This window comes from Thamnophis sirtalis, unplaced genomic scaffold (genome assembly GCF_051295495.1).
Source record: "Thamnophis sirtalis isolate CommonGarterSnake01/CBP01778 unplaced genomic scaffold, rThaSir2_p1.2 scaffold_1, whole genome shotgun sequence".
NCBI classification, from domain to species: Eukaryota; Metazoa; Chordata; class Lepidosauria; order Squamata; family Natricidae; genus Thamnophis; species Thamnophis sirtalis.
This window is the reverse complement of record NW_028261381.1, coordinates 128,829,099-128,847,893: the sequence shown is the minus strand read 5'-3', so window position 1 is coordinate 128,847,893 and position 18,795 is coordinate 128,829,099. Positions and strand designations below refer to the sequence as shown.

General features: G+C 36.4%; 2 protein-coding genes across 3 annotated transcripts in view; both read left to right on the top strand.

Moving 5' to 3' along the window:
- VIPAS39 (VPS33B interacting protein, apical-basolateral polarity regulator, spe-39 homolog) overlaps positions 1 to 3,687 on the top strand; it is a 28,755-nt gene extending 25,068 nt beyond the window's left edge. For both annotated transcript variants that reach the window (XM_087724867.1, XM_087724857.1), the window contains exon 20: positions 2,887 to 3,687. In XM_087724867.1, coding sequence (XP_087580993.1) covers positions 2,887 to 2,907 — 21 coding nt within the window. In that variant the 3' untranslated portion in view covers positions 2,908 to 3,687. The remainder of the gene's footprint in view (positions 1 to 2,886) is intronic.
- A 2,202-nt stretch (positions 3,688 to 5,889) lies between these two features.
- Positions 5,890 to 18,738, top strand: NOXRED1 (NADP dependent oxidoreductase domain containing 1). Its single transcript, XM_087724813.1, has 6 exons — positions 5,890 to 6,044; positions 7,896 to 8,080; positions 9,868 to 10,048; positions 15,264 to 15,418; positions 15,783 to 15,990; positions 17,687 to 18,738. Exons 1-6 carry the CDS (start codon positions 5,890 to 5,892, stop codon positions 17,967 to 17,969), a joined length of 1,167 nt encoding a protein of 388 aa, XP_087580939.1. The 3' UTR covers positions 17,970 to 18,738.
- The last annotated feature ends 57 nt before the right edge of the window (positions 18,739 to 18,795 follow it).

Genomic DNA, 18,795 nt, shown 5'->3' with positions numbered 1-18,795 from the left:
GTGTATAAGATGCACTCTTTTTTGAGGAAAAAAGGTGCATCTTATACTCCGAAAAATACAGTACTTCTAGAGAGCAACATGTCCAGAATGTCTGTGCTTCAATGAGTCTGCTGGCTAAGCAAAATCACACAAGCTTCTGTGCTTCAAAGGAAGCTGTTGTGCCAGTGGTTTAAAACCCAGGCAGCTCTGCTTTCAGCCAATCAAGCTAAAGCACCTGCAAACATGGAGGATGGGAGAAGGACCTTGTTCAAGATCAGATGGATTGGCTAGTTGGAACCATTTGAGATTTTCATAGTAGAGATTTCTCATAGTGCTTTATATGGGTGGCAAAACAAGGATCATCCCAAAATTCTTGTAATGAACTTTTGTTGTTCATATGCTCTGTAGCTTCTGACTCTTCATGTTGCAAGATATAACAGTCAGTAACTTCTCCTACTTGTCATGTCTTCTGCCAGCCTCTTTTTCTCCTGCTTTCAATTTTTAAAGGCATTGGGGGTTTGCTCTTGCATTATATGTCCAAAATATGTAAGTTTTCCTTATTCTTCTTATGATATGTCTGTTTTTTAAATCATATTGAATGATTTAGTTTCAACTTCTATAGCCACCCATCACAGCGAATGAGGGCAGTTTACAGTTCAGAACATATATTACAATTATTTAAAAAAAAACATTTTAAAGCAATAAAAACTGTAAAAACAGTAAACACATTAAAACCAGTAAAAAACAAAACCTTTTTCCCCTTCAAGTCCAAATTTTCAAATATATTCTGCAGCATCACAGGTTACTTCACTTAACCTTTCTGCTTGTCTAGCTTTCACAGCCATATGATACATTTTGAAAAACCTTGGTCTTCATAATAGGTTCTTGAACTTAACTATTAATGTAGAAGAAAGCTGTTATAATTCCAAATTAATATGTTTAGGACTTAGCTTTAGGTCCATTCCTGCTGAGTTAAGGATCTCCTTTAAATCTTACAACTGTTACAGTACTATTAAACTATTAAATTAGTTCAGGTCACTTTTTTGTTTACAAATAAAAGTATTTCTAGTTGTACTTGAAACTAATGTATCTAACATTATTTACCTATCCGTTCTGTTTAAACAGAAATAAAAGTATTGGAGTTGGGTGTAGTAATAGAGGAAAGGTTACGTAAAGACATGCACAGCACACTGCCATGATCTCAGTGGCTGGTTACCTCTTAACCTATGAGCTCACCTAATTAACAACAACAGGCAGTACCAGGAACTATTGAGTTACGTGAAGCCTATGCCCTGGGTGGGATGTTCTTAGAGATTGACAAGGGCAATGTACCAATTATAATGCTGTTGGTATGTGCTCATTGTTTTGCTTGTAAAAACTATAAAAAGAATAAACCCTCCGAAGGTGGGGAGGCAATTTGGAATGAACCCTGCAATGTTGGATCTCTGAATCCATCAGTTGGGTAGCTCATACATTCAAATGAATAAATAGTGAATTATGTTTTTGTGGGTACAGTTGGACAAAGTTGCAATATTTTTATATAGTTCTTCAAAAAATGTGCAACATTTCTCACGGGCTGCTACTTTAAAAAAAAAACCTATTGTGTGCCAAATAGGCCCTATGACCTGATGTATGTATCACACTGAACCGTAATCAGTTAAGTGTACCTAACATGCTAAGCTGAAAGCAAAGAAAACACATTCGCTATCTGTTGTGTGTCACCCAGATACTGAGTGGCATTCTGTAATGCAAAGATAAACATGCTTTTGATTTGCAAGACTTATTTTGCTTTTTACTAGACTCCCATCAATCTGGCACAAAAAACATGCAGCAAAATTAAACACTTTCAATCTCAGAATCTGTTCCAAACATCAAGTGGAGCAAATTAACTATTTTCAGTTATTTCATTCAAAGGTCCATTACTGAATAGTGCCACACATACCTCAGTTGGCAATATAATGTAAGCCCTGTGTCTCCTTCAATACAATACAATAGCAGAGTTGGAAGGTCTTCTAGTCCAACCCCCTTCCTAGGCAGGAAAACTTATACCATTTCAGACAAATGACTATCCAACATCTTCTTAAAGACTTCCAGTGTTGGGGCATTCACAATCTCTGGAGGCAAGCTGTTCCACTGATTAATTGTTCTAACTTCTTCATCCCCTGTTCCTGCAGTTGAGAGATACTAGGAAATGAAAACATTTTGTTGCTCTATCTCTGGACCCCTTTGTTTTGTTACATGTTTTCTTTGCCAATGTTGGTATCATTAAGTGATGCAATTTCGTATCCATATCCCGATATCTACTCCCATTCTTATTATTGGTGTCAGTTGAGATCACCGAGAATTTTGAAGCCTTATAAATTATCAAAGTGAACGGGAAGATCAATTGCTAGCCTTTTCAGAAGCCTTGCTATTATTCTTTGTCTTATTTTTCCCTCTGTTTATTTTACCACAAGTAGGAAGCGTCACCCACCTGCTTTTGGATTTTAGCATGTAGAAAAATATCCTCAAAAGACCTATCAGCAGCTTAAATACTTAGCTTGGGGAAATGGATCTGATTAAATCATTTCTGAGTCCCGTTTTTGTGGAAATGATTGTTTATTCCCTTTACTTTATCCAGCTGGTATAAATGAAAACTGGTAATTTTTCTCCTTTTTAAATATGTTCTTGGCTTTAAATCAGTATTGCTGTGTTAGTTTAGGCCATGTCAGTGGATCACTTAGTTTCAGTAACATTTTTCTTGTTTTGACTATAAATAAATCTTATTTTGTCTATTTTTTAATAAGTTGCTTATAGGTGCCTCTGTTTCTATTGGCTTTGATGGCTAGAGATTTACTAATTATTTTCTCAGCCTGGAGATGTGATTATATTTGATATTGACCACATCCAATTCTGCTTTTCTTTTAGCAAATCCGGTGGAAGAACTGAGAGATACTCCGTTCTTTTGGAAGCACTTCATTTTGACCCAGTGAGATCAAAGAGAAAGATTGCCAAGGCAGTTCTGCACTGATTTCAATCCACTGTCAACTTGCCTGTTGCCTCAAGATGCTGCCTCTGTGAAGCCTTTGCTGAAATAGACTTCTGTGGCACTGAGTTGGCCAAAAGAGACATTTAACCAATGAAGCACAAATCTGAACAGTTGAACTCCACAGTATAAACAAATGAGGAAGACAACATTATATAGACATGGGAAGCATATTTGAGTCAAGAACTTAATGCTTCCACTTCCTCTTCACTGTCTAATCATCTGAAATGATCAGGACAGCTTTCCATAAGACAAAAAATATAATAAATATGCTTTCCCCTCATTTGAATCTCAGGGGCAAGACTGTTGTTCTTAGTGATATGAAAACTCTATCCTGCACATTATTCTAGCCTCCATTACTAATTAACCAGGATAATTATTTGGGAAGTGCTGCATAAGATTATTAAGAATAAACCTACATACATACTCCACATTAAAAGTTGGAGTGCGTAACTGCATGGCCCTTCAGCCAGTGAGAATGTGAGTTCAGTTCTACATGGAAACTACTAATCTTCTTGTAGGGTGTACTGAACTAATTAAATTATATTTTCTCTCAAATTCCAATGAAAATAATTGGCCCTTGCTAGTTATGTTTCAAGGTTTGTTAGCAAATCTACATCCTCTTTCTAGGCTTCATGTTGTCTTTCGCTTTCCATGTTGTAAATAAAGCTTTACCTCCCTTATATTTGGTTTCTCTTGTTTGGCTGTAAAGATGAGTAAAAAAGAAATAGCTAGTGTTTTCCAAAAATGAAATATTTAGAAACAGAGACTACTCATACGGTCTCAACCAAGGATTGGACCCTCTGACATTTAAATACATTTGACAATCTCACCATCAGGAGTGAATTAAGTTATAATTGGCTGGATCCACCCAACACATTAAGCTATAAATTGTGCTTATAGGCAAGGAATGTTCTGAAAATACTTTGGGGCAGATTTATTGGTAGTAATGAACTCTGGTTCTCAGTTAATATAACCAACATATTGAAAAAGTAAAAAGTGGGAAAATGCTGGGTTAAACCAAACCAACATTTGTTACAATTTTTTAAACAATTTATAGTGCAGTGTTAATACACTGTATTTGAATGGAAGGACCGCAACTGCATAATAAGCTCAAAAGAGGAGAAAACTCTTGCTTTGATTCTGATGGGAAGCTGAAAATTATTTGCTGTCTCCTTTAAGGGCTGCAACTATGAAATCAGTAAATTTTTTAAAAAAACAGTTCTAAAAACAGGTTCCGTAACCAAGCATTTGCCATGGTGACAACCTTATGTTTGGAGTATGACCTTAGCTGCAGGCCAGAACGGTAATTTGTGGGAAGGAGCCAGAAACCTAAACAAATTTGGTGCAATGCAACTGGTGGTTTCTATACCTGGTAACTGAGATTTTCTTTTCCATTTGTCTACATGCTGACAAAAGTGGTGTTTTGTTGAGGAAAGTTTTGTCCTGACATTCAAATAAACTTGCTCTCTGATAAGGAACTAGAGGTTATGCCGTTTAACAGTTTTTATTTTGAACCAATCACAAACTGTCAGAGCTAGAACACTGGTTCCGTTTGGTGCTTCACTCTCAGAAGCTATATATTGTAAGTATAAAGCAAGGATTATCAGAATTATTCCTTTTGTAGTCTGCACTTCATTTTAATGTTGTTTCTTTTTAGGAGGAGCGGATTAGAGTACCTTGTAAACTAAATAAATTGCCTTTGAGAGGTAGGCTGATAACTGAGGCACTCATCTATTTATCCTGCTGCATAGATTACTTGTGTTTCTAATTTTATATCTGGAGGACACCTAGATTGGGCTTTCCTGGATTAGGGAAAGTGCGCCTGTGCTCTCTATTCACCATATACTCTGTTGTTTCTTCCTCTTGTGCCATATCCGGCGATCATGTTGGCAATCCTATTTTTGTCAACAGCCGCATCAAAAAGTGCTGCTGAGTTTTGTCCAAGCCAGTCCCTTAGGTTTTGAAGCCATGACCTCTTCTGCCTGGACCTTATTTGCCTTCATTTTTTCCCTGGAGGATTAAGTGAAGGATGCTGTATTTTCTGGGTGTCGCATCACATGTCCAAAATAGTTGTAACTTTCACTTTTTAATGGCTTTGATGATTTCCCTTTGTTTACCTAGGCAGCTTAACACCACCTCCTTTGTGATTTTGTCAACCCAGCTTATATGCAACAGCCACCTGTAAATCCACATTTCAAATGCTTCTAGTTTCTTCAAATGGTTTTCTGTCAACTCTCCACTCCATAGAGCAGGATAGAAAAGATGTAACATCTGACAAGCCTGATTTTCAGACTGTGTCTTTGACCTTCTGCCCTTTCCCTATATGTTATGTATAGCATTCCCGTTCACCGCACATAGTGGGCAAGACTATACCACCAATTTCCAACCAAATATCAGTACCCTTTGTTGATGCTTATCAGATACGTCTTTCTCATTAATAATATCAAGTTTCAATAAAAGGTATGTTGTCTTATATTTTTCATATTTTAAATAATATCTATTTTATGAAGTATTTATTAAAGATATTGATATAGTTGCCCAACACCCTCTATTATTATAGTACTATTAAAGTGATAGTTATAACATTTTCATGTAACAAATGTTTAGGGGTTGATAGATAATCTAAAACTTCAGGGAAGGCTCAAGTTTGGAGACCTTCCTAGAGAATTGTTTATTAATAAATGTTCATCATAAAATAGATTAGAAACAAAAACTGCCATTAGCCATTCCAACTTCTAGGTGCTGTACATGCTTTATAGCATGTGCTACAACTGAACTGTCTCTTGCTTTAATAACATACTAATGCAATAGATGGCCACCATCAGTTGGTCAACAAAAGTAATTTCTATTATGATTTCAGTTGCTCTCAGCAGACAATTGAAATGTCCAATATTATGGCAAACCTAAAGACTTTCCAGCCAGATTATGGGATTGGGACAAATGAGCCACTGTTTCATCTGAGGTCTTGTGCCAAAGGATTGATGGTGAATGCTTGTGCCCATGCACTTTTCTTCTGCAAATTACTCAATGCCACCAAGTAAGGCAAAAAAAAAAATATTTCTCTCTCCCCTTCTCTGTTTCTTTCTCCTATTGTGCCTACTCCTTCAATAAGAACTGACACAATCCCTTCTGATCCCATCTATTAAATTAATGTTTCATAAATCTTTTAAAAAATGTTTGTAGGACCTCTTCCCACTTAAAAAAAATATGGAGAAACCCAAAAGGATTTTTGTTTTTATGGGTTATACCTATTAACATTTACCGTAATAAAAATTAAAGTTAAAAATCAACATAGGCTGAAAATAATTATGATTTTGCAGATACCTGAGAAGGTCGTGGGAGACCTTCCCCCAAGGGACCTAAGACCACACTGTACTAAATAATGCCATCTTAGAGGATCCAGGAGGCAAGCTTTCTCTGTCACTGCCCTCTGGAACACTATTCTCCCTAATGTCCCTTCAGCCCCAACCGTAATGTCCTTCAAGAGAACGTTATAAACCTAGCTTTTTCCATTGACTCTGCTTCAGGACATTCCATGAATCATGGAGATCGTCTGTTATGGATGTTTTCCTCTGACAAATCTATGGAAGACTTTCATTTGCAATTATTTTATTTGTTTATATTGTTGGCTTTTAATCTTGTGTCTCAAGCAAATGAGTGGTCAAAGAAATTGAAATTATAAGTAAATATAAATTATATTTTTAGAGTAAAATAACATGATTGGACAATGTCAGATATGTTAGGCGTTACTATTAGACATCTGAAGAATTTATAGCAATATTAACAAAGATCTTGAATTTTCAAATGTAAATAATAGCAATGTTTAGGAATTCTAAAATGTTGTTTTGGGGGATTGAAAAGGATGCTTTAGTTGTGAAAAATTCTCAAGGGGCATACTCCCCAACTTCCATAAATTAGATCAGAAACAAAAGTGAAAATAAAATTACAATATCATTTAACCCCATGGGAACAATAATCTTGAGTCAAAAGCCTTTCCTTTACTAGAAGACACAAGTTCACAGCATTCCAGCTACTGATGAAACTATCATGTTTTAATAACATTTATAAAAACCAAGAAGAAAGGCATCCAGCAGGGTTTGCTACTCCATAGAGCAATGTTTCTTAACCTTGGCATCTTTAAGATGGGTGGATTCCAACTTCCAGAATTCTCCAGCCAATTTGCTGACTGGAAAATTCTGGGAGTTGAAGTCCACCCATCTTAAAGCTGCCAAGATGGAAAAAGACTGCCATAGAGAGTGTAGGGCACTGAGAAGACTTGATACTGTGGTCCCTTTGGCTAGCATTATCTATGTGAAAGAACCATGAGTCCAGGAGGATCCCAAGTCACAAAAAGCGGCAGTCTTCCCTTTCCTATTATAAAATTGGATAATTCTTTTGCTCTAAACTAGAACTGCTGTTTGCTGAAAAGAACTATCAGTCTAGGCTTATATGTGATAGAATAGCAGAGAGCCAAGTAAGACTACATAGTACGACAATTTTTCAATCTTTTCAAGGTCAAAATATAAAAGTTACATCCATCTGCTCTTATATGTTTTCTCATTCTTTAACTTCTCTTCCTGATTGTCACTGAGCATATTGTCATTAGCCTGCATCATTCTTCATGAATTGGATTCTAGTAGTCAGGGTGACCTTAACCAAAGCAGAATAGAACAAATCCGCTCTGTTTCAGCAAATGCACTTCTAGTGATACAGCTTAAAGTGGCTTTTTCATGAACATATGAGACTGCTGACTCAAATTTAGCCTATCATTCCAAGATATTTTCTACACAGTTGCCCATTCATGCTCTAAGAAATAGATAGCAAATATTTTACATTTTGAATTTTATGTATGTATATGTAATAATAACTGTTTTAGGGTTTCCCTCAGACAGAAAGAAGAGAATTATGGGGATGTACCCGCTGGTTCCCAGGCTCCTAAGGATAATCAAAGACTGAACATTGGGATTATTGGTGGAGGCCATCTTGGGAAACAACTAGCCCAAACATTGTTATATTTGGGTGCCATTTCAGGAAAGAACATCCAGATCTCCACAAGACGGCCAGAAACTCTATGTAAGAATCAGGTGCATGAAACACAGAAAAGAAGCTTTATCACACACAAAACTCAAAAGCCCTTTCTATATAGTAGTAGAATTCATGTTCTAATAATACATTGCATATCCTTTGCATATCTTCCTCCGCAACTACTCATCCTTAGTCTCGACTTATATTATAGCAACTTAATTATTCCTTTTCTTACTATCAACTTTTGACTTTGAACAGTTGCCAAGCATAATTGTGAAAAGAATTCATAAAAAGTTACCCATAACAATTAAAAACAAGAGATGATATGCTTTGTCAAATTAAATATTATAGTTACAGTAAGAATTCTTGCTGCCAAATCATAGGAAACAAATACAAAAAGTCTCAGGATTTGTTTAAAAGGAATACTGTTTGGTTGCATCTAAATGACACCTTTGTCTTGGGGAGAAGTTTATCCTCCAGTTTATCCTAAGCAGGAAAATGAGTGTTTGCTAAAGACTGGCCCAGTTAGCTGCCACTTTCCCATTGAAAAATCCAATTTGTAAAAACAGAGGTGCTTTCTTTCACCACCATTACCATAGGAATTCTTGGGACGTAGAAGGAAAAAGAAATCTATAAAATCAAAGTAAAATATAATTTAGTAATAACCGATGCAGTACAGGTAGTCCTCAACTTATAACCTTTTGTTTAGCAACCGTTTTAAGTGACTTACAAGCAGTATTCACACTTACAATCATCACAGCATCCCCATGGTCATGTTATCAAAATTCAGGTGCTTGGCAATTGCCATCTATTTACCATGGTTGGAGCATCCCAAGGTCACATGACCATTCACAACCTTCCCAGGGAGCTTCCGACAAGCAAAGTCAATGAGGGAAGCCAAGCCAGATTTGCTTAACAAACACATGATTCACTGAATTAAAAGATTCACTAACAGCAAGAGGAAAGACTCACTTAGCAACCATCTACTTTAACAATGGAAGTTCTGGTCCCAATTGTGGTCATAAGTCAGGGACTACCTGTAGAAGAAACTAAATGTTATCCCTCCCTCCAAACCATATATCCCCACTTCTATTTTTTTCATATTTTCATCTTATATTGTAGAAGTCCCAGAATGACAATCTTTGTTATTTTTATACACATTTGTATACAGCCTTTATCTTTATGGAGATATAGAACTCACACATCACACCAGTGATGCTATTGTACTCTCTATGTTCTTTGATTTCAGTTCCCATAATCCCTGATCACTAGCCATCTTAGCCAAGACTGATAGGATGACATAGATACTATATGTATCTTTATTGCGATCATTGATCAGCATAAAGAAAAAATATAGACTATAAAATCAATAATTATAACATAAAAATAATGTGTGTCTACAAATTGTTAAGGATAATAACTATAGACTAAAAAGAGTGAGAGACAAAAAGTATAGGTCTGCTATAACAGTCTCCAACCCCCGGTCAATGGACCAGCACTGATGCACAGCATGGCATAAACCAGGCAGTGCAAAGAAGCAAACCCACATCCACGAGATGCAAACAGCAAGGAAGCCACGCCCCCTCCAGTTCACAGAAAAACACCTTTCCATAGTACGGGTCCCTGGTGCCCGAAAGGTTGGGGGTCACTGTGCTATAAGATCAAATCTGTACTGTCTGAAAAAGCTAAAAGAAGAAGCTGCAACAGCAATAGTATTGTAACAAATTAATGTGCTTATTTTTCTGGAGATTTAGAAGGAAGATTGTAGCCTCTTCAATTAAAGTTTTGTTCTATGGGAGCAGAAATTAAATATTTTTTTCATTATCTTTTTTTAGTAGAATTCCACAAGCTGGGAGTTGAATGTGTCTATAACAACAAGCAGCTGGTAGGCTGGGCAGATGTTGCTTTTCTCTGCTGTCTTCCATGTCATATTCCACATATATGTTCCGAAATTCAAGGTTCTCTCAAAAACTCTTGTATTATATACAGCCTCGTTACAGCAATCCCTTTGACTAGGTATTGTGCATTATTATATCTATTATTATTATTGTACAATTGTATCAGAGCGGCCAGTTTTTTCGCCGGATTTGGCATTGGTTACTAGTCGGGCCCCACCCAGGGGCCTAGGATGTCATAACGTATTATTATTATTATTATTATTATTATTATTATTATTATTATTATTATTATTATTATTATTATTATTATTATTATTATTATTATACAATTGTATCACAGCGGCCAGTTGTTTCGCCGGATTTGGCATTGGTTACTAGTCGGGCCCCACCCAGGGGCCTAGGATGTCATAACGTATTATTATTATTATTATTATTATTATTATTATTATTATTATTATTATTATTATTATTATTATTATTATTATACAATTGTATCACAGCGGCCAGTTGTTTCGCCGGATTTGGCATTGGTTACTAGTCGGGCCCCACCCAGGGGCCTAGGACGTCGTAACGTATTTTCGTAATATGCGTGCAGATCCAAGCAGTGCTGCTTTTTGCATTTGACTGATGGTGATTTTGTCAATTTTTAACTGTTTTAAATGTAATTCCAGTGCTTTTGGAATAGCACCCAGTGTGCCAATTACCACTGGAATTACCACTGCTGGTTTGTGCCATAGTCGTTGAATTTCGATTTTTAAGTCCTGGTATCTTGCGATTTTTTCATGTTCCTTCTCGGCGACCCTGCTATCACCTGGTATTGCGATGTCTATGATTGTGACCTTATTTTTCTCAACCAGTGTGATGTCTGGTGTATTATGCGCCAGTATTTTGTCGGTTTGTATACGGAAATCCCACAAGATCTTGACCATCTGATTTTCGGTGACTTTTTCAGGCTGATGTTCCCACCAGTTTTTTGCTGTTTTGATATTATAATTTTTGCACAAATTCCAATGGATCATTTGTGCTACTGAATTGTGCCGCAATTTATAATCAGTCTGCGCGATATTTTTACAGCAGCTGAGTATGTGATCAACAGTTTCATCAGCTTCTTTGCAAAGTCTGCATTTGGTATCATCAGAGGATTTTTCGATTTTGGCCTTAATAGCATTTGTGCGGATAGCTTTTTCTTGCGCAGCCAGGATTAGTGACTCTGTTTCTTTCTTTAATGTACCTGTTTTTAACCATAACCAAGTTTGTTCACTGTCCACTTTATCTTTTATTTTTTCCAGAAATTGACCATGCAGTGCTTTGTTCTGCCAACTCTCCATTCTTGATTTTATCACATCTTTTCTGTATTCTTGTTTTGTCTGTTGGGCCTTCAGTAGATTTTTGTTCTTTACTTCGATTAATAGATGTTCTTGAGTGTCTTTTAAATAATCAGCCAGTGCATGTTTTTCTTCTTCAACTGTTTGCTTCACTTGTAATAATCCTCTGCCACCTGATTTTCGGGGCAGGTATAGTCTATCAGTATCACCACGTGGATGTAAACTATAGTGCATTGTCATTAGTTTCCTGGTTTTTCGGTCCAAAATGTCCAAATCAGTTAACTATACCAGCTGTGTATCTTATAACTGGTATTGCCCAGGTCTTTATGGCCTTAATTGTATTTCCACCATTCAATTTAGATTTCAAAATTTTCCTAACTCTGTTGGTGTACTCTCGCCTGACAATAGTTTTTATTTCTCCATGCTTGATATTATCCAACTGCAGAATGCCTAAGTATTTGTAGGCTTCATTTTCATAGCATTTAATTAGTTGGCCATTGGGCATTTCAATTCCCTCACATGCAGTGATTTTGCTTCTTTTTATGGATACAGTGGCACATTTTTCCATGCCAAACTGCATTGAAATATCAGTGCTGAATACTCGGACTGTGTTTGTCAATAATTGGATTTCTATTTCTGACTTTCCATAGAGTTTCAAATCATCCATATATAGTAAATGCGAAATTTTGGAAGGAGGGAATGTAGGAGAGAAGGAAGGGGGGAAGAAAGGAGGAAAGGAAGGGGGAAAGGAAGGAGAGTAGGGAAGAAGAAACGAGGGAAGGAAAGAGGGAGGGAGGGAAGAAGTAGGACCGTTGTAAGATAAGATGGATCTATGGGATGGTAAGAAAGCAATTTTCAAGTATATTGTCAACTGTAGGGAAAAATTGTTATAAATACATATTATTAATAACAGTGATGAGATCATATAATTGTGAATGTATATATGAAATTGATAAAATAAAAAATTAATAAAATAAATAAATAAATAAAATGTGAATTTTTTTTAGCTTCTTTGGCTGTTTGGTAGCCTAATTTCATTTTTTTAAAGATTACTGATAGTTTGATCATGGCGATGATGAAGAGAAGAGGTGAAAGTGAATCACCCTGGAAAATTCCTCGCTTGATGTTAACCATTCCGTAGTTCTCATTCCCTATTGCCAACTCAGTTCTCCACTGTTTCATTGCCTTTTCAGTAAAGGATGTAATATTTTTGCTAATGCCAGTTGTTTCTAAGCATTTTATGATCCAACTATCTGGCAGTGAGTCAAATGCATTTTTGTAATCAATCCAGACCATATTCAAGTTCATTTTTCTGTTCTTACAATTTTCTAATATCATTTTATCAATTAGGAGCTGATCTTTTGTGCCCCTGCTCCTTCTTTTGTTGCCTTTTTGCTCTACTGGCAAGATGTCATTTGTTTCCAAATAATCCATAATGTTATCTGCAATAATGCCTGTGAGTAATTTGAAGGTTGTTGGCAAGCATGTTATTGGTCTGTAGTTTTCAGGTATTGTTCCTTTAGTTGCATCTTTCTGAATCAAGTATGTTTTTCCAGTTGTCAACCATTCATCAATTTGGCCCTTTTGTAAAATTTCATTCAGTTGCATGGCCAATATTGCATGTAAACCGGTAAGATATTTGAGCCAGAAACCATGCAATTGGTCATTTCCAGGTGATGTCCAATTCTTTACTTTTTTTACTCGATTTTTGACCATCTCAGTTGTTATTTCTAATACTTGCATTTGCTTGTTGCCAATGCTTTTCTCAAAGTCATGTATCCACTTTGCTTCCTTATTGTAGTCCTTTGCATTTTCCCACAGTTCTTTCCAGAATTCAACTGTGGCCTGCTTTTCTGGTTTTTCACTTTTGGTGTCACCATTCACATTATATTGGATGATTCGTGCCTCATATCTTTCAATTTTTCTAGCTGTTGCTGTTATCCGCTGTTTTACAATCTCTACAGCTTCATTGATGTTTCTTGTATCCAATCTATATCTTCTGATTAGCCGATCTATGATTTTGTTGTTTTTAAGCCGTTGCTCATGCATGTTCTTTAAGTTACTAGCATCTGCCCTTAATTTTTTTGACTTTTTGTTCTAATCGGATTTTCCACTTTGGCTTTGATGCTTTTTCTGTTGTGTGACTAGGTACTTTGATTTTAATGCTTAGTTCATTAGTGACTATTACAGCTGCGCTGTACATTAACTGGTTCGTTTCCAAGATGGATCCCGATTCAATTGTTGAAAACACTGCATTAACCATTTTCATGATAGGGGCCAAAATTTTCTGAGGCACAGTTTTTAGTGATGGTAAACGTTGCCTTTCCTCATTAAGCAAAAAATGCTCCATGATCTTAATCCTTCAATTCTTTTTGTTTTTGAGTTAGTTCATCAGTTGGTTCAGTGATAACTGGTTCTAGTAGTGGGGGTGTTATTTCCTCCCTGAGAGCTTCTTCTGGGAGTTCTACTATAATGTCTTTAGTTGTGTCTTGAATATCAGTTATTTCCGCTTGTGATATTGTTTTTTTGGTTTTGCAATTTGCCTGAATTTCCTGAAGTTCAACTTCACTAAACACTTTATTCCGTATAATAAACCTTTGATCTGCTAGTCGTTGTTCACTAATATTTGAATCTGGATATTGTTGTTTCCATAATTCATACATTCGCTTTAAATAACCTCTTTTTTCTGGCTCTGAGTTGTAGTAACAGGCCATTATGGCACGGTTTTCATCTGCACTATATTTTTGTCGTTTTGTTGGCTGGTCCACTTGTAGCCCACTTGTCGACGGATGTCCAGGGACCCCCAACATCCGCCGCGGCCCTTGTTAACCCACGCGACGACTGATGCGGTATAAAATTTTTATTTGTTTCTTTCACCATATTGTATGGGTTGGCGGGTTTTTTTTATGGGCCAGTTGCCAACCTGACCCCAACCCTCCTCCTTTCTCATCCGGGCTTGGGACCAAAAACGGCAGAGTTGTTGTTGTTGTTGTTGTTGTTATTATATTAATCTTTGGTGAGATTTACAGCCTTTGGGCTGGTTGGTAGCTCAACAGCTTGAGTCCTAACTACTACTACTACTACTACTACTACTACTACTACTACTACTATTACTACTACTACTATTATATAATATTGTATCTTATTTGAATTGGAAACAAAAAAAATATCATGCCCCCCCCCCCGAATGTTTATTCTTAGAACGGTTCAATATATGAGCCTCTATATACAGCATATGAACCTGACATGAGTGCAATCACCAGAAATTGAATTTGGCTGTACATATCTTAGGTCTTATATATGAAGAATAAAAATGGCATTGTAGTAGACTCTTTAGTCAAATTGTGAAAGCCAGGCTTGAGTATTAAGGCTACTGCCATTTCTAACTAATATCCATATATTTTGTGATTATATTTTCAAAGATATAAACAGGGCTGTGGTTGTAACTGAGCATATATCTTTTTTATTGTGTTCATGTACAGTAGAACAAGATATCAATATATACTGGTACCTAACATGCTCATTCTGTGTATGTACAGTGTGTAAGCAATAATTGACTGAACGAAGTACCTGAAAATGGACATGGATCAATGGCTAAGATGCTAAGCTTGTCAATCAGAAAGGTTGGCGGTTCAGTGGTTCGAATCCCTAGCACAGTGTAACAGAGTGAGCTCCCGTTACTTGTCCCAGCTTCTGCCAACCTAGTAGTTCGAAAGCATGTAAAAATGCAAGTAAAAAAATAGGGACCACCTTTGGTGGGAAGATAACAGTGCTCTGTGCGCTTTTGGCATTTAGTCATACCGGCCACATGACCATGGAGATGTCTTTGGACAATGCGGGCTCTTCAGCTTTGAAACAGAAATGAGTACTGCCCTCTAGAGTTAGAAATGACTAGCACATATGTACGAGGGGAACCTTTACTTTTTACCTTATAGATACATACTTTTTGCAGACTTGCTTTTTGATGCTTAATCCAACGGCATAACTTAAGATCTTTTTTACTTTCAGGTTGAAGCAACTTATTTGCTCCTCTTCAATCTTGAGGCCACAGTACAAGTGCTCTGAGAACAGCTCTTTTTGTATGTGGGAGGCTAACAGGACAGTTCTGGAAGCCCTCAAAGATAAAGCAGTTATCCAGGAGACATGTCCTTGCAACTCCAAGAGTAGGTGGACTATTGCAAGCCTTGTGAAAAATGGAACTTTTCCCCTTGTTCTTTTCTGGCTTATAGAACTATCTGTGTCCTGTCAGAAAATTAGTATCAGTGACACCGATGCAATATGCTAGCAGAATGAAATGGTAAAGCTGGCTATAGAAAGAAAAGCCAATTGAGAAATATTCAAAGCAGGAGCAGTGCAAACATCTCCCCCCTTTATTAGCTTGCATTTTACAGTTTCAGCTTTAAACAATGTTCTCCAACTTGGTGTTTTCCATTGGCCATTATGACTCAGAGTGATGGGAGGGCAACAGGTAGAAGAAGGCTATTAAAGAGGAAAGAAAATGAAAGAAAATATTTCCTTATTTTTCAGGCGAAATAACTGTCGACATAAAGTGGCTGGCAGCTGTATTTTATACAGCTTTAAACAGCTATACCCAACAACGTTTATCCTATACAAGGGCTCTGGTATTGCTCAATCAAATATGTTTTTGTGAAGACAATGCCACCACCTCATCTCCATTTCTAGTTTGTGAACATTTTACCAACCCAGCCTTTGCTTCCACCTTGGCTGCTGCTGAGTAAGTAAAATCCAGTAGAAAATTGTTTTGTTTAATCTTGTTTTATCCAACATTTTAAAAATTGATAATGCATCATTTGTGGATTTGATGATTAATTAGTGGCTTAGTTTTTTAAAAGAAATGAGTATAACACCCTTAAAAAGTCATAAAGTGCAGGAATCTCTGTCCTCACAAGCTCAAATCCACAGTAAGACATCAGGTTCCAAAGGTATAAGAGAATGGTGCTATACATGCTGGCTCCTTCCTTCCTGTACCTCAGTTTGAGATCTATCGGTGCATAATGCCTAATCTCTTGGGTATATACAATTTGAGTCCTTGCACAATTCAGCCTGCATTTTTCATAATTTGTCCCATGTCCTGTTTCAGACTGGGCTGCTTCTAAAGTCATGTGGAGGCTACTGAAAACACAATTTGCATTTGTAGCAATTTTGTCATAAATTGAAGGCATTTCTGTTATGAGTAATCCTGAAGGTAAAAATGATTTTATGTACATTTTGTGATGTAAATATGTTCAGACCATCACAGAGGCACTGTATACAGGTAGTCCTTGATTTACAACTGGTTGCTTAGCAATTGTTCGAAGTTACAACCTACGTGGTAAAATGCAGTCACAATCCATTTTAAAGTTCCGATGGTTACTCCCCCACCTATGGCCACATAATTGCACTTTGGGCATTTTGGTGGCCATTATGGCAATCTTGAGCTTATGCTACGTCATCACTGGCCTGATCTACAAGGCTGGCCATCCGCCACATCTGGTCTTTATCTTGGAGAAAATAGAATATGATCTAGTTCTGGGGAAATATTTCTTGCAGTCTTTTTGTCAAGGGCAGCTCACTTTCTTGTGAGAATAGGATTAACTGAGGCTACTTACATCTGCAGAGAAGAAGGGTCAATTAAGATGCTCTTCTACCCCAAGTACCTGATGGGTCTCAAGGGTTTTGAATAGTGATTGGGGATTTTCCTATCTTCCCATTGTGTAGAGTGCCTTGTTAATCTCTAGAACACAGAGGCAACCATTGCAAAATCATTCCCTGAATAATAACAAACAAATAACAACTAAATGAATACAACCCTGAATAATAACAAACAAATAACAACTAAAAATATAACAAAACAACTCATGAATATTTTAAAAATAAAAAAGTGATGGCCCAATCTAGTTAAAATATCTTTAAGAAAAGTTCTGTCTTTAACATCTTTCTGAATGCCATCAGAAAAGGGACCAACTCAGAGTTCCCAAACTTTTTTAGTTCCTGGTACTTTTACTGGTTTTTTCAGTGACCCTAGACCAGAACTCTGAACTAACAGCTAATATTTTACAGTGACAGATACAAAGTACTGCTGTGTTTTCCTTCAAAATTTAAAAGGGCAGCACATGCATATTTTGGGAGCTGCGGGGTTGGTGTTATCTCTACATGAAGGTTTTTCAGGGAACTATATACCTATTGGCTTCAGTTCCCTTTCCTCCCCAAAATAGGGTACTGGGAGTATAGTTCTGTCTAGAAGATCTGTTTGGAGTAAGTGATAAATTGCATACATACAAAAAGAAACTATGATAGATGCCTGAAGAAACTTTAGAGACTGGAGCTTAATCATTAAATATACTTCCCATTTCCATTCCTTTACCTCTGCAGTGACAAAACAGTTATTGTATAACTTGAGGACCTATACATAACAGACTTTTCTCTTCTAGTTCCTTCCCCTGGTTTGATATAACAACTGTACAGCTAAAAGATTCACCTCTTAGTCAGCTTCTTGAAACAAATACATCTCTTCAAGAAACCATTGCTTCATGTTACTTTAACATGCTAACAGCATTGGCCATGAAAAATAAAGATTTGACGACATCTATGACTAAAAAGACACCTCTATCCGCAGTGCTGTTGAAACCCACTAAATCACTGATTTTTCAAATTGATGAAATTTCCGCAAAGAAAACAGAAGAGGCATCTAGTACTGATTCTGAAGACTTATAAATTATCCAGCTGTTAGAAGTGAGGGGGGGATTTCTCTCCGTTTTAGCATTAAAAGAACTTTAGGAGTACTGTCTACAATGGTGTTATAGGACTTCAAATGGTAAATATTAATTAAAGCCAATTGAAAATTACATTTTGCAGTGAAAAATTAGGCATAAATGCAAAATTGAAGGAAATTTTTTTTTAAGGTCACATGATTTATCCCCCTTTCTATCACACATGTCAATGTTGCATTCACATGAATACAATATACAGTAATATGTTTCACTGTCATTTTGTGCACAAATTCCACTATGTCATACCCTATCATATATGGCTTTTTAATTGAAGCTTGTGTTTTATTGTATCTTTTAGATCTGAAATTGTTACCCCCGTGGCATTCATAAATCTACTTTTCAGATATAAATTATGTTCTAAATACTGTATTTATAAGTTTGGTTGTTTGATTTTTCACGTTGCTTCGCCTTTGCATTTATTTAAAACTTAAGAACATTAACAAATATAATTGGCTTAACTAAACATTGTTGCACTTTTGATCATTATAATGATCATTTGTTCCAGTTTAGAATAAGAAGATTAAACCTGCAGTGAAATTAATGGATGTACTTCTAAAGAAATGAAAGTTCTAAATCACATTGCTTATAAATTAGCAAATTTCAGTGGTAAAATTTCTTAATTTTATATGGCACTGGAACATTTTAAGAAGCACTGCGTGACTTTAACGTTTTTGTAAGGGATGCTGTCAAATGATCTTAAATATTTAAAGCAACTCATTAATGTATGGCAGCTGTCTTGAAGCCCCATATATTCTTATAAGAGACCTCAC

What these genes read in the sequence shown, in the direction of transcription:
- NOXRED1 (XM_087724813.1), top strand. Translation starts at nt 5,890, where the DNA reads ATGTCCAATATTATGGCAAACCTAAAGACTTTCCAGCCAGATTATGGG. An exon ending in AAGACGGCCAGAAACTCTAT is followed by an intron (nt 8,081 to 9,867) that starts GTAAGAATCAGG and finishes ATCTTTTTTTAG; the next exon opens with TAGAATTCCACAAGCTGGGA. An exon ending in ATGTCCTTGCAACTCCAAGA is followed by an intron (nt 15,419 to 15,782) that starts GTAGGTGGACTA and finishes CTTATTTTTCAG; the next exon opens with GCGAAATAACTGTCGACATA.